The sequence below is a fragment of the Drosophila simulans genome, chromosome X, assembly GCF_016746395.2.
Source record: "Drosophila simulans strain w501 chromosome X, Prin_Dsim_3.1, whole genome shotgun sequence".
Taxonomy (NCBI): Eukaryota; Metazoa; Arthropoda; class Insecta; order Diptera; family Drosophilidae; genus Drosophila; species Drosophila simulans.
In genome coordinates, this window is record NC_052525.2 from 15869882 (window position 1) to 15885129 (window position 15248).

At 50.2% G+C, this 15248-nt stretch overlaps 1 protein-coding gene across 4 annotated transcripts; it reads left to right on the forward strand.

The window, feature by feature from the left end:
• The first annotated feature begins 242 nt into the window (after window positions 1-242).
• LOC6726137 (zinc finger protein hangover) lies at window positions 243-14359 on the forward strand. Of its 4 annotated transcripts, none has more exons than XM_039297469.2 (8): window positions 243-1144; window positions 6520-6867; window positions 8078-8221; window positions 8412-10197; window positions 10659-11632; window positions 11762-12373; window positions 12658-13999; window positions 14083-14359. In XM_039297469.2, exons 1-8 carry the CDS (start codon window positions 797-799, stop codon window positions 14229-14231), a joined length of 5703 nt encoding a protein of 1900 aa, XP_039153403.1. In that variant the 5' UTR covers window positions 243-796; the 3' UTR covers window positions 14232-14359. The 4 variants fall into 4 exon arrangements, with proteins under 4 accessions (XP_039153403.1, XP_039153404.1, XP_039153401.1 ...); XM_039297470.2 differs by having other exon boundaries at window positions 8412-10185; XM_039297467.2 differs by having other exon boundaries at window positions 12658-14359.
• Window positions 14360-15248: the final 889 nt, after the last annotated feature.

The following is a 15248-nucleotide window of genomic DNA, read 5'->3' on the forward strand; positions in this document are numbered from 1 at the left end:
CCCAATAAGAAGTCAACAGAAATGTAAGCCAAAGTACGTTAAATGCAGCAAATTATATGATGCACCTTATAGAGAATCTTTGTATAATCTTTAAGTGGAGTTTTTTATATTTTTATTTTGAAATTCTGTATAGCCGCGATATAAAAAGTCGAAAATATCGACTTATCGAATTAAAATGGCTTCTTCGATGGTTATTTCCCAGAGTGACCGGGTCTGCGACCGCTAAAAAAAACCGCCATACAGTGGTAAGTGTGACCACGCATGCGTCCGCCACAAGCGATAGCGATAGTAAAGTCCAGGCTTCGCCCGGCGTGCCCATCTCTAGCCAAAAACGACCTTTTCGCCAGAAATCGTTTTACCGTTTACAGTCGCAGATACGCAACGGCAATTCGCAGTCCCAGTGTAGCGTTCAATTTTTTTCCAGTGCGACTCCTCCAAACAAAAGCGAAGTGGAAAAGGAGGCGAAGATAAAGGAAGCCCAAGAGCGAAACTCCAAATTGCGAATCAGCAAAGGATCAATGGAGGCAACGAAATAAGTAAAAGAACCAGTGCGAACAATGTGCGAAAAGTGGGTAACGCGAGCGGCGTGGTCGTTTCCGTCGGAGAGCGGATAATATAGCACATAGTAGTATATTGTAGTAGTGGATGTGGATGGTGTGGAACGATTGCGAACGGACGCAGACCGAAACAAAAGTGAAAACGTGCAAAAAACCAAACCCAAAAACAAATTCAACCGAGAAGTAGAAGCAAGCGGCAAAGAAGAGAGCGAGAGGGCGACCAATACAAAAGCGACAAAATGTGCGACGCTGCGGCGGCAACAGCGACAACAACAACAGCAGTAGCAGCAGCCGTCGCAACAACAACAGCATCGGTAGCATTGGAGGCCACAGCGACACAGCCTGGAACGACAACGACGACGACGGCGGTAGCCACTGCGTCAGCGGGAACCACATCCCCTGAAGCGGCCATTCCAACAGCAGCAATAGCAACATCGGCGAAACACAGCAACAGCGAACGGTCGGCGCGACAAAACTGCTGTCGCCTGTGCATCGCCCCACAAACCGAATGCATCTCGATCATCAATAGCTATGCGGCGGACAAGGAGCCGCTGTCCACCAAGATCCTCAACTGCGTCGGCATCAAGGTGAGTGGCTATGGGTATGGGTATGGGTGTGTGGGCATGGGCACGGGCACGGGTGCGGATGCGGATGCGGGTATATACATAATCCGGCTGTTGCCATCGCCATTGCTGTCGTCGGTGTCGTCATCCCGGGTCTCCGATTCCGAGTCCGAGTCCGCCGCTCTCACTGAACGCTCTCTTGGGTGCTCTGGCACTCCGGTGCTCTGGTGGTTGGACACCATTAACAGTTATACACACAGATCCCAAATGGTCAGTGGAAGGATGAGGCGGTGGCCACACCCGTTCGCTGGACAGAATGGAAAAGTGAGGTTACGGATGATGCCGAGTAGCCATTGGGCAGTGGGCATTGGGCATTGGGCCCCGGGGTTCAAGACCCATCGAAGTGGGATTGTGCAAGCACCCAAAGATGATGGCCACATCCAAAAACGAAAAACCAAGCAAACAGAAAAAAAAAATAACCGAACGAACCGAAAACCAGCCAAACTCCGCCTATTCCTCCTCATCTGCTTTGGTATGGGTGTGTGGCTAGCTTTTGGGTTTCCAATGTTTCCACTGCCAAGTCACGATGCAGTGGGAGTGGAAGAGAATGGGTGTAGGAGAAAGAGGAGACGGAGGAGTAGAATTGGAGCTCCCCATTCTGGCTGAAATCCAATCACGACCACAATCTTTAGCTCATAATCAAACTTGAACTCTACACTTTTGCTACTCCTCCTCCTTCGATTCCATTCCTTCCATTGCCTTCCCGCTTTGAGGTTAGGACTGATCCTGCTTCCTTTCCAAAAATCTACAGCCTGCTCCGCTTGCTCCTCTTCTTCCTCCAGCGGCTCATCCGTTTCCTCCTTCTCCTTTTCATCCTCCACTTCTCGATTGCGAGAGCAGCTGCGAATGACCAGCACAAAGCATAAAGCCCGATGAGCGCGCCGTCGTTGCCGCCGCCGCCGCCGTTGTTGCCTTGGTATTAGTGTGCCTGGCTGCGTCTGTGTGCCCCTGGCTGTAGCTGTGTTGGTGTGTGTGCGGCGGACACACAGAGATTCAGAGATTCCAGGCCAGAAAACCGAAAAACCGAAAACCCAAAAACCCAGGCCAATTACATATAATTTTGCGCTGTGCTGCCTGCTGCGTACCTTTTTCAAGGAATTTCGCTTGGAGGGCAGCAGTTGCTCTCTGCTCCGCCGCCGCTCTCTCTTTGCGCGCGCGCATCCTTGCAAGGAAATTGAAGTGGCGGAGACGGAACAGGCTGAACAGGAGGCGGACTTGGACTGGGGCTTCGCTAGCTTCGTTTATTGATTCTTTCTACGGGCTCTTGCATGCTTGCTTTTCCGGTTTTTCCGCTGGGTTTCCCCCGGCATCCCATCCAGTATGTGTATCCCCAATATTCCATATCCGCTTCGCCAGCTTCGCCAGCTTGGTCTGCTGGTCTGCTGGTGCCCCCAATGGCTGGATGGATGGATGGGTCCAATGGTGCTCGGTTGCTTCTCCGCGATTCTCTGTTCTTTTCCCTGGGCTTCGATTCGATTTCATGGCAATTGCTCTTCACACAGACACGGGAACATGGCCACATGGACACACGCACACCATGGCACGCCAGTTGGCTCCGACAGAGGTGGTGTATATGTACATATATAAGTTGGCGTCATCGTCGTCATCGTCGCTAGCTCGACTGCTTCTCTTGCTGTTGCTCTTGGCTCTTCCTCTTCCACTGGCACTGGCACTGGCTCTGGCTGTGCTGGCTCTTGCTCTTGCTCCGTTCTCGTTATCTGGAGGCGGACCACATGCTCGCCATGGCATACACACGCACACAGCACCACAGGCACACGAAACAAAGACACTGGCAAAAGAGACCGGGAAACGGGAGTGGGTATATGGGTATGGGAATGGGTATGGGCATAGGCATGGACTTGGGTATGGGCTCGGACTTGGGCTTGGTCTTGGGCTTCAGCATGGGTAAGGGCATGGGCATATGGGCACGGTTATGGAGAAAGAGCAGGGGTTGGCTGGCGGTAAACGGACAACGGTCAGCGGCGGAGACCCAAAACCGGGCACACAATTTCGTCGAGTGGTTTCACCTTGGGCACACCAGATTACCTGGCGGGATGTTCATATATTTGTGCTTTATGCCTTCTTCTGCTGCTTCTTTAACTGGCTGGATGAGCTCCTCCTGCGGCCCGCATCGAATTTCCAACAACAAAAGCAACAACAAACTGAAGCAGCGGGCAGGCAGTTGAGCGGCGTCTCCATTTTGTGGCTCTTGGTCCCCAGGTGGACCAACTTTCTCCCCTTGGCCAAAAAATGCGACGACGACGACGACGATGAAGATGAAGCGACGTGACGAGATGACATGCCGATAAAAGAGGGATTCCGCGGGGAGCGGCGGGCTTGGGGTATTGGATACGAGGGGAAGCCAACAAGGGCACACAGAAGCAGCCGAGGCATCCGCACATTTCCTTCCATTGCCTCATCCAAGATGGCGGGTGAGGGCTGGCTGGACTGGTTGGAATAGGTAGCCGGGATACGATGAATCAAGGATACACACTTGAGGGATACACAAACGGCCAAGGATGTGGCCCTGGTTGCCCAGAAGAGAAAACTGGCTTGCGATGAAGGGCGCAATGATCCGCGATGAGACGAAAACATTATTTTGAGGAAACTATGCAAAATTGTGTAATTAGGAGTTAAAATCATTGCGAAATATAAAAGCATTAAAGGGAAAAAGCAAAAAGATTGTCCAAATACAATGCAGATTTCTTTGGAAATGAGTTCACATATTCATAGAATTAAATATTTAATATTCCTCTTAAATCATACTGTTCACTGTCATGAAATCTTGCCTTTCCAGAATTGGTAACTGTAAATCGCATATTCAATTCCTCGAATTTATTTCTATTTGCTATTGCGCCTCTTACACCTCTGCCCCTCCCCCCTCCCTTGGCGTTGAAGTTTCGAGACCGCCGTCTTTATCGATAACTCATTCGCATTGATCTTAGCATGAACGATAACAGCTGTTCGGACGCGCTAGGGTGGACCCTGTTGCACTTGCGTTTTTATTTGTATTTTGTTTTGCGTCGTCGTTTGCCTTTGCCTGCGACGAAATTCAATATGCCCGAAATGAACCCTGATTCCGAATCCCGACTCCTCATCGTCCTGCTCCTGCTCCTGTTCCTGCGTTGCTGTTGTTGTTGTTGCTTTGTTGCTGCCCTCAAGATCTCCGGTCTGCTAAATATGAGGGTTACTTTTTGGTTATTTCTACGTCTTGTTGTGCGTGGAACGGACAGGACAGGATGCTCTCTTTCTCTTGCCCACAGGCACACATACACACGAATATACATATATAGAGATATCCATATAGATATAAACAGCATGGGTTTGAAACGAATAAGGACACAAAAAGGAAAAGAACTTGTTCCACGACGCAGGAGCTGAGGCGGCGGGGAATGGCGTGGAATGGATTGGATGGATGGTCCATGCTCCATGGCTGGTGATTATTGCACCTGGTGGCCAGCAGAAAACGAAGGCGGCAGCTGGTGGAATCGCATCTGCAGCTGCCACAAGTCTTTCTGCATTGTATACATACATACGTACACCGTGACCACTATGTATGTATGTATGTACACACTATGTATATGTATGTACATAACTCCTGCCCTTTTGCGACTTTCTAAAATCTCACCTTATTGCGTAGCATATCGCCACAATGTGGATAAACCCAAACCCAAATGGTTTTCCAATGTTGCCGCATTAAAGTGCAGTCCGCGGAACATGGGAATCCTTGTATCCTGTATCCAATTGCACTGGGAAACATGGCGGCCATAAAGGAAACGCTGGTTTGGGCGAGGTGAATGAACAACATATTATCGAATCGGAATGGAGTTGGAGTGTGCAGTTGGAAGCGGAGATGGAGCAGCTCACTCGAAATCCTCTGCTGGTAGTGTGGGATAATTGTACATAGGATGCGGTAGATATTTACTACCATAATACATGTACATATGTAGGCCCAAAATTGGAGGGGGGTGACAGTGTATTGTTCGTGTGTGTGTGTGTGTGTGTTTAAAGGACCCTCTGGGCTTTAATATCCTGGGGTTTCAATTACACTGGCACAACAATACGAGCAGCAGCAACAACAGGCCCTCGATTATTAAATTAAACACACCAACACAAACAAACGCATGTGCACACATAGCTGAAGTCGAAAAGACAAATGCAAAACAAAACATTTCCATCGTTTGTTTTGATCACTTTCATTCGCCTTTCCGACAGCTAATTCTTGTCGTTGTATTGCTATCGATATTCAAGTAGAACGGCGAAGGGGGGGGAATAGAGCTGATAGTTGGGCGGGTTTCAAGCCAGGTATACTTCAAGCTACTGATCGGATTGAGTACAATAGAGTAAATACTTAAAACGACAAACAAAATTAGTAACTATAAAATAATTACTTGATCAACTCAAACAATTATAAATAATAACTGTTTGCTATTACGAATTATTTTTGAAATTTTGTTATGACTTGAATAGTTGTCAAATATTTGCTTCTTACGGTAGGTACGGTTTTTAAATGAGAAATTAAACTTTATAAATTGATTAGCCTATCTTGGCAACAAGCCGGCTTGCCATCACTGACGAGCTGCAACAGCGACTTCGATAAGCGATTACGATAAAAGATGCCTAACCGCGGACTTAGATAATTGAGATTTAATAGATTTTGTGACGGGGGCGGCCAAGATGTTTTCAGCCCGGTCTACCGGTGAAATCGACCCATGTGCTGTGTGTGTTTTGCGGCAGGACGGGCGTACATAGTTATGTATGTACGTATGTATGTATGTATATAAGGGCGGACATGGACTTACATACATAGGCTTGCAATTCAAGCGATACACACAGTCGTGCACGCACACAAACAAACATGCGCACACACTGTTATCAGCCAGCAGGACATTTCATATGATTTGCGCAGTGTTCTGTGTGTTTGTATTGGTGACTGTTGAGGGCGGAGGAGGAGGTGGAGGGGTGGATAAGGTTCATCCAAAGGGGGTGGTGTGGGATGCTGGCGCAGTATTGCATATAATTATAAGCAGGTCATTGACATTAATAGGATAGTTGGGAGCCGGGGTCTGCTGCCACTGCTACCTGCCTGCATTCTCCGCATCGCTGGACACACACAAATCTGCACTGTTGTCCCCCGCCCCCAAATGTCCAAAGGAAATGACCAGAAATCGAAAGAGTGGGTTATCTAGACTTTAAATAACGCATGTTGCATCATCCCATAAGGGTTATTGCATTTTAAACTTGTATAATTGGGCTTCTTGCGAGTAACCTTACTTTTCCATATTCGAAACTGAACCATTTGATTAATCGACCCACCATTTTTGCAAACCTATTTTCAGGTTACACCGCAGGATCGGCTGTCGCAGCAAATTTGCCACGCCTGCATCAGTTACCTGAACTCGTGGCAGAGCTTCAAGAACCGGTGCTTCAGCTCGCAGGCGAAGCAGCGCCAGTGGCTGGATAACAACAAGAGCAAGCTCCTCAACTACCTGGACCTGAACAGTGCCGAGAATGGGGGAGGAGGCTTCTTCGATCAGCATCTGCATCAGCAACAGCAACACCACCAGCACTTGGAGAATGAGCTCGAAGCGGAGAAGGAGAAGGCGACGCCAACGGCCGCATCGACAGCCGCCAACATATTGGACGGCATACACTCGCTGAAGAAACGCAAATCCCTAACAGTCTATGTGAGTCCTAAACCGCAGCAGTTGCCACAGCATCAATTGCAGCTGCAACCACCGGCCCGAATGACCGCGACGATCAGCAGTGCTCAGCAATCGCTGCAGACCCTTCTCTTGCAGGTACCAGCATCGGCGGCGGCTAGCTGCTCATCCACATCCACGTCCACCACATCCGCATCCCAGCAGCGGGAACAGCAGCAGCATCAGCAGCGCCAGCAATCTCACCAGTATCGCAGATACCATCATCATCATCAGCAGCAGCAGCAACAGCAGCAGCAGCATCAGCAGCAGCGTGGCAAGCAATTGTTGCCACATCATCAGCAGCATCAGCAACAGCACCACAGACGCCAGCGACAATTTCGCCCACAGCGTCCACTTCCAGTTCCGGTGGTCAATCCGGCTCCAACATTGCGCAAATTTAAACCAAAGCTATATTTGCCATTGGACATAACAGTTCCTCCGTTGCCACCGCTGCCAACGATTCCATCGATTCCAACTTTGCCCCCAGTGGGCCCGGGATCCATTGCTCCGCCTCCTGCTACTGCTGCTGCTGAACTGCTGCCGGGAATTTCGGGTGTGGCTGGAATGGAGAGCCTTTCGCTGTCGCTGCCGCTTGATTTCAGCCAGAGCTGCAGCAGCAGCGGTCACGTCCAACATCAGCAGAGTGGTGGACTGGCCACGTCGACGACCACGTCCAATCCGCCGGGCAGCGTCGTTTCCGCCACGCCTTCTGCATCTGTATCTGCTTCTGCTTCTGCTTCCGCATCCGTATCAACGGCTCCGCTGCTTATGCCGGTGACGCTCCAGAGCGCCGCCCAGCAGCTGCGCTTTTTCAGACGCTACTCCTATAATGTAATTGTATCGTGCATTCGAAGCGTGAACGAATCGAATCCCCTGCCCCAATCCTGTACACAGCGCTCTTCTACCTGTTATCCCGAATGCGAAATTATGCAAAATCACCAATGTCCGTCTGGATTTAGTCTTGCTTTTGCCGGTTTTTGGAATGCATCAATTTATAATACCAACACGGCCATAGATCTCTGGCTAACGGGTATCAAATGGACGTACTGCAGCGTCCATGATCGATGTTATTGATTTATCTTACTATGCCATTTACGAATTTGTGCAAATGTTGTTTATTCGATTTCAACTAATTTCCGTTTCGTTTGGCACTGTTTGCTCTTTCATTTTTGGACGAACGTTGGACACCCTGCAGCCACTGCCTGCGATGCCCATCAAAGATGAGCCGATTGATACGGATGACGACTACCAGATGAAGTCCATAGACGAGTCCGATGACATGGTCGATCCCACAATGTTCCTAGAGCGCTCCGAGCACGAGGGCGATGTGCCGCTGACGGTGAGTCACCATAAAATATGTAGCACAGAGTAGATAAAGTGTATACTATATATACTACTAAATGTATTTAGGTATCTCTTTACCAGACATATTACTGATTAAATTATTTTAATTAAGCAAAATTCAAGACTTTAAGCGAGATTTCCCTGTCAGCCCGACTATAATTTATATTTCATTTGTGCCCCCGCAGGCCTCGGATTACGACTACACTGCGCAGCATGGCGTGAATGCCTCGTCCGTGGCTGCCTCGCTGCCGCCGAATGCGGTGGCCAATGTGGCAGCCGCCGGGGACTCCAAGGTGGCCAGCTGCAGGGCCTGCAGCCTGCAGTTCTCTACCCGGGCCAACGCCCGTCGCCACGAAAGGAATCTGCACCCAAACCTGTTCCAGTTGTCCACAGACTCCCCCCACAACACACCCATCACAAAGCCGACGCCCGCTTTGGCTGCCGCCTTGGAAATCCAACGGGCAGCGGCCGCGGCGGCCACCGCTGAGGCAAATCGGGCAGCGGGCGCCGCTGGCGGGAATATCTCCACGCAAAAGTATCGCCAGGTGGTGATGAACGCGTTCATTAAGTGCGAGGGCGGCGGCTACGACTACGATAATCCCGAACAGTACCGACCACTGCTCACCCGCGACAAAGTGGAGTTCATTGAGCAGAACGACGAGTTCCTCGAGCAATACCAGACGATGACCTGCCGATGTTGCAACAAGTACTTTAGCACGTACAAGAACTTCATGGCGCACGTTCGCAAGAAGTATCCGCAGCTGCCGCGCAACCTATGCTTCAATTGCCTCAAGATGAACGACTCCAAGGCGCTGTTCATCTCGCATCTGAAGAAGCGGAATTGCATAAATCTCTTTAGAGTCTTGAATGCGCTGCGTGGGAAAACAACGACAGTGGTTGTGCCCATTGCAGATGATGGGGCTGACGATGGAGCAACAGGAGCGGTTCCAGTTGCCGATGCCGGAGCAGGAGTGATGGCCATGAATAGTCCCACAGTGACAGCCAGCGGAGAAGTTGTTACACCCGGCGGCGGCTCCGAACGCCCAGAGAAACTGCGTGCCAAGGAGCTGCTAGTCAACAAACTGTACGAGTGCAAGCTCTGTCCCAAGGGATTCCGCACCAAGCACGAGTTCCGCACGCATGTCTACGACAAGCACGCAGATGTCCAGCGCAAGGATAACAACTCGATACAGTGCAGCTTCTGCGGACTGGACTTTGCCGATCCCGTGGACAGACGGCGGCACTACAACAACATGGACTGCATTGTCCGGCTGCGCTGCATGACGTGCGATGCCAAGCTGGAAACGCACCAGCGTTTCCTCGATCATGTCTACCAGGATCACTTGGGCGGCGTGGGTGGTGGCGCGGTCAGCGACAATGCCTCCACCACTGGCAGCGGCATGGCCAGGAGCAACAGCATGGAACACTCGCCGGGCAAGAGGAGCCTGCTCGGCGCCCTAGGCGTTGGTTCCTCGGCGGAGGAGTCGCGAAGCAGCAGTGCGGCTCCGCCGCTGACCTCTACACCAAAACTGGCGGGCGGTAATCAGGTGGGTGGCGGTGGATCGACCAGCGCATCTGCCGCCGCAGCCGCTCAGAGCTCGGCGAATCGCGATGCATCCGCACCCAAATCCCAGTACTTCTCCCGCATGCCGCAGGTTTGCCCCATTTGCGGCCAGCAGTACAACAACTACAACAATGTGCTGCGCCACATGGAATCGAAGCATCCGAACAAACTGCCAGAGACATACAAGTGCGTGCGCTGCGGACTGGGCTATCCACGGATCTCCTACCTGCGGGAGCACATGATCAATGTGCACGGAGTGGACAAGAATCGTCACTCTGGCGGCTTCGAGTACATCGTGAATGCGGATGCCGTGAAGTTGGCGGACGGAAGTACGCCGAACGTCTACACGGGTCGCTACGATTACGTGATGAAGGACCTGATGTCGATAACAAATGGTGGGACACTCGGTAATTAGGCTTAGATTGTAGACGTCCCCCCGCTCTGCCTGACTGTTTCATCGTTTCATCTTCATACCCATATTTGTTTAAATACCAAAACTTAATCATGTTTAAAAAAAAAAGATAAAATCAAGCAGATTTATCCGTACTCTTTAGTCCTTCTGACATTAAAGTTCCGATTTCACAAATATGCGATATTAAAGTTTCATTAAATGTTACAAATATGTTTATATGTCGATATATTTCCCAACTAGCTCCCATCTAAATTTTTGTTAATTGGTAAAGCACTTCGTTCGATTTTATCGCAAAACAATAGCATTTAAAATGTCTACTCACATTTGTAAATTCATATATCAATGGCTTCAATATGCTGGTATGTCTGACGTTGCTTAGTTTGTGTCCTTGTTTGCCAATGAGACGAGATAACACTGAAAGTGACACATTAACGCGCTCCACCTTCTCAATTCCAGATGATGACGAGGAGGAGCCTGGCAGCGTGGCCAAGAAGATGCGCCTGGATGACAGCAGCAACAACAGCAGCCTGGTGGGCGTGGCTAGCCAGCAGAAGGAGTGCCCCATCTGCAATGCGGTGTTCAGCAACAACATTGGCCTGTCCAATCACATGCGCTCCCACTATACAGCCTCGAATGCAGTGAATGCAGCCTTGGCGGCTGCCAATCGAATGACACCCAAATCGCTAACGATTACCGCAACGCCAGCAACGGATTCGGAGTTCGGAGTTGGCGGAACAATGTCCGAGTCGGCTCCAGCAACGCCTGCCAATGTGCCACCGGCAATGGCCAATCAAACGCCCCAGGAGCAGGCAGTTTTTCGCCGGAGCCTTGACCAGGCAGCCGATCGACGCTTCCGGCGAATGCGCTGCCGCATCTGCCAGCGTCGCTTCAGTTCGAAGAAGTCCTATCGCTACCACATGCTCACCGATCATCAGGTGCAGAATGTGCAGTTCATCAAATGCAAGCTGTGCAACGCAGAGTTTGCCTACGAGAAGGGCCTGAAGGTGCATCTGTTCAAGGTGCACGGAAGGGCCATCAAGGATGAAATGATTATCAAGCAGTTCGAGTGTGAGGTTTGCTCGATTGTCTATAGTTCAGAGTCGGAGCTGCAGCAGCACAAACGCAGCGTTCACAAGCTGACATCCGCCTCCGCTTCCACATCGGCGTCCACGTCCTCTAAGATCGACGACGACTCTCTAATGGATGAGGGCAAGCCGACATCATCGGATCTAGCTGATCTCTCCACCCTCGCGGCGGGTGGATCCACTGCATCTGCTCCACTGTACTGGTACCAGTGCAAGTACTGTCCATCAAACTTTAACACCAACAAGAAGCTGGCCATCCACATCAACTCGCACGACGAGTTTGACTCGAACGATTATTCCTGCAAAGATTGCGGAAATGTCTACAGCGGACGCAAGAGTCTATGGGTAAGTCTGGATGGGATTAACTAGTTTCTTCGGTTCTCTGGGTGGGTGTTTGTGGGGGAGGGGGGGTGGTGATACTAATTGGTGGCACAATATGTTACAACAACTATTCCGATACTCACTCGTCCACAGGTTCATCGCTATAAGAAGCATCCGCAAGTGCCCAACCCAGCTGAGTGCTCGCTGTGCCGCAAGGTCTTCTTCGACCGCCAGATGCATGACAACCACACGCCCACCTGCAACCGCAAGCCGATCACCTCGACCGGTGCCCACCAGCAGCAGGATGGACAGCTGCATTCGCACCACACGACCAAAAGAACAATTTTCCGGCATAAGACCGGCGATGACGATGACGAGGAGGATGACGATGAGCAGCAGCAACTGGAGGAGAGGGCCAATAGCGATGGCAATGGCACCACTGTGGGAGTGGCGTCGGGCAGTACTGCAACTGCGGGCACGTCACTGAAGATCCGCATTCCGGAGGTGGCGTGCACCATTTGCGGCGCTCGCTTCACCGACCAGGAGCACTTTAGCAAGCACATCCAGAAGCACGAGCAAGAGCTGTACGTGGACAATCCGCTGGCGGCGATGTTCGATGATGGGCCGGCGGATGCCGGTCAGTTCCAGGTGGAGCGGCAGAATGAGAACGGGGAATACGCGTGCGATTTGTGCGCCAAGACGTTCCCCCAGGTGATCGCACTCAAGGTGCATCGCAAGTGGCATTTCAGAGGTGATAGCAAGCAGGTGAGCGTTTTTGGGCTTGTGCAGCGAGGAGGACAAGCGACGGACGATGGCGAGGATCGTCGTCTGTCGCGCCACCAACAACTTTTGATGTGCTGATGATGATGATGATGCCTCCGCACCAGTCGCAAAAAACAGATATCAACATCTCGTCATTGCCAATTGAATTTGTACTAATCTTTGTTTTCTCTTCTTTCTTCCACCCCCCACCAACCCAACTGCCCAACTACCCACCAACCCAAATCCCGCTGTATCCTGCTACCTTTCGGGCATGTTAATCCTTGCAGAACCCCATCGACGGCGAAGCGACACAGTTGACCAACAACAATCACACAACCAACAACAACAACAACTCGATGCACCTCCGCGAGCTGCATGCGGTGGGCCTGATGCCCAACCAGCAGCAGCAGAGCCTCAACAACTCGTGCAACAACAGCATGAACCACAACAACAACAGCAGCAGCAACCGCAGCAAGTCGATGAAGCGGAAACGTGAGCTGAAATGCGAATACTGCGCCTCCACCTTCATCAGCAATAACAATCTGCGTCGCCACATGTACGAGCTGCACAAACACGAGGTAAGCAATCTGCCCGAGCCGCCGGTGATTGTGGTGGACGATCACCTCACCTGCCGTCGCTGTCAGTTGAAGTTCGACACAAAGGAGCTGTGGATCGAGCACAAGCTGGCCGATGCGAAGGTGGTGCGACCTTTCTGCCCCTTCCAGTGGGGCTGTGATCTGTGCGGCGAGTATCTGTCGCGCAAGGAGAAGCTGATGAACCATATTAACAACCATTTGAAGGAGGATGTCATAGTGCCAGTGGCCACTAAGGCGGCCATTGAGAGAACAGCGGCCATGGAATCAGCGGCAGTAGATGCGAATGCAGCGGCGACACTATCAGCATTGGGCGACGGAGCCGAAACTGAAGATCAGTTTGCAGAGAAGGGTGAGGCTGCAGGAGGAACAACAGCAGATAAGTTGGCGAATCCCGACGAGGAGGATAGCGATGATTTGGATGAGGATAGCTCGGGCGACGACGATGATAGTTCGGGCACGGGAGATGATGACGACACCGACGATGATGAGGATGGCGAGGGTGAAGATGAGGACGAGGAGGGAGATGGTGGCGAAGGCGAGGACGAAGAAGGTGTCCAGCCACCCGCTCAACTTTTGCCGCAGCAGCTACACAAAGCGGATCTTAATCAGGACGACGATGATCTCGTCGAGGAGGTCATCAGCTCCGATGACGACGATGACGATGATGGAGAGGTGGAAAGCGACGATGACGACGAAGATGATGATGATGAGGAGGACGATGTGGAGGAGCCGGAGCCAGTGGGATTGGCGGTGCGACCGCTTATGAATGGCAAATCAAAGATGCCGCCGCTGATAGTGGCCAGTTCGGATGATGAAGACGATGGTGTGATGCCCATAGAGGACATTATCGAAGAGGAGTTCGATGAGGATGCCGATCCAGATCCGGAGGATGCCATTGAGGAGGTAGACGAAGATGATTTAGATGAGGGGGATGTGGAGGACGAGCCGAATGTGGTGTCGACGGCCTCTTTCTCGGAGAGCGAGTCCAGCACAACGACCACGTCCAATTCGCATTCGCATTCGCATTCAACGGGTGAGCGGCGTAAGAAGGCCGTCGATCAGTTGAATGATCCCGGCTTTACCTGTGATCTATGTCAACTTTGTTTCGATTCTCAGGAGCTTCTCCAGAGCCACATCAAAAGCCATATCCTCAATGGGCCAAAGCTCTCGACAGCGTCAGCGTCAGCAGCAGCAGCAGCAGCAGCCGCCGCCACAGCAAGCAGCAAGGCAACAGCATTACTAACGGCAGCAAAGGCGAAGCCTGACTCCAAGTCAGCGGTGCTGGCCAACAATAATAACAGCAAGACAAGCAGCAAGACTGTGGCAGCAGCTGCGACACATTGAGTGATCATACTCCAACTCCAACTCCAACTCCAACTACCACAACCACTACCACCACACCTCATCATCTCAATGCAAAATCACTTGAAATGTACAAAGCCAATCCACTCAGACACCGCCATCATTCATCTCATCATACTCGTAATCATCATTCGAACAATGAATACATCAGCAGTCACATAAACATCCGCAACGCATTCCATCAACAAATCAGCCACGTTTATGTATAGCACGAGATGCGTGTGTGTGCGTGTGTGTTTATATAACAAAACTTTTTTTCTTGCTTCTAGTCTTAAGAACTTAACTTACATATATGTACATCATATATAAGACCTTTTTTTTTAAATGTTAACCTAGTATGTACCGCGCACACACCCACACACAAGGCAAATTATGGGATCCCATAGACATCCCTCTACTGCTAAGTTTCGCTATTAAAACTATATATATATATATACATACATTGATATAGTAGGCTTAAGCATAAAGTACGTCTTAATATGTTACACATCAATTAACAAGCAAAAACAAAAGTTTACGACGCACCAAAGCAAGCGACAGAAAACGCAAGGGAAACCGCTCAGTTAGAGTTAGTAAAAACTATCAGGATTTTTAAGTATTTCACACAACACCATGACACTCCCAAAAACAAAACAAAAAAAAAACACACAAACACAACGCGAAAGTTGTGAAGACGTTTATTTTTCTCATATTCAAGCCTTGGTCTTTCCAAAATTTTGAATTCAATTTAAAGCTTTCATAAGGACCTTCGAATTATAACAATTTCATTTCGTTTTCATTGACTTTTCATAGAAGTCTGACTAAAATTTGACAATTTGGAATACTGAAATTCTATGTCCAGACTTCTTACTAAAATTAATATTTTACTAGTTTTTTTATCCCACGAACATGTATTTCTGAATAACTTTAATTTCTAAACG

Excerpts from the sequence above, each read along its gene's own strand:
- LOC6726137 (XM_039297467.2), top strand. The coding sequence starts at position 797 with ATGTGCGACGCTGCGGCGGCAACAGCGACAACAACAACAGCAGTAGCA. Across the intron at positions 1,145-6,519 it reads TCAACTGCGTCGGCATCAAG|GTTACACCGCAGGATCGGCT; the intron begins GTGAGTGGCTAT and ends ACCTATTTTCAG. Across the intron at positions 10,198-10,658 it reads AACAAATGGTGGGACACTCG|ATGATGACGAGGAGGAGCCT; the intron begins GTAATTAGGCTT and ends TCTCAATTCCAG.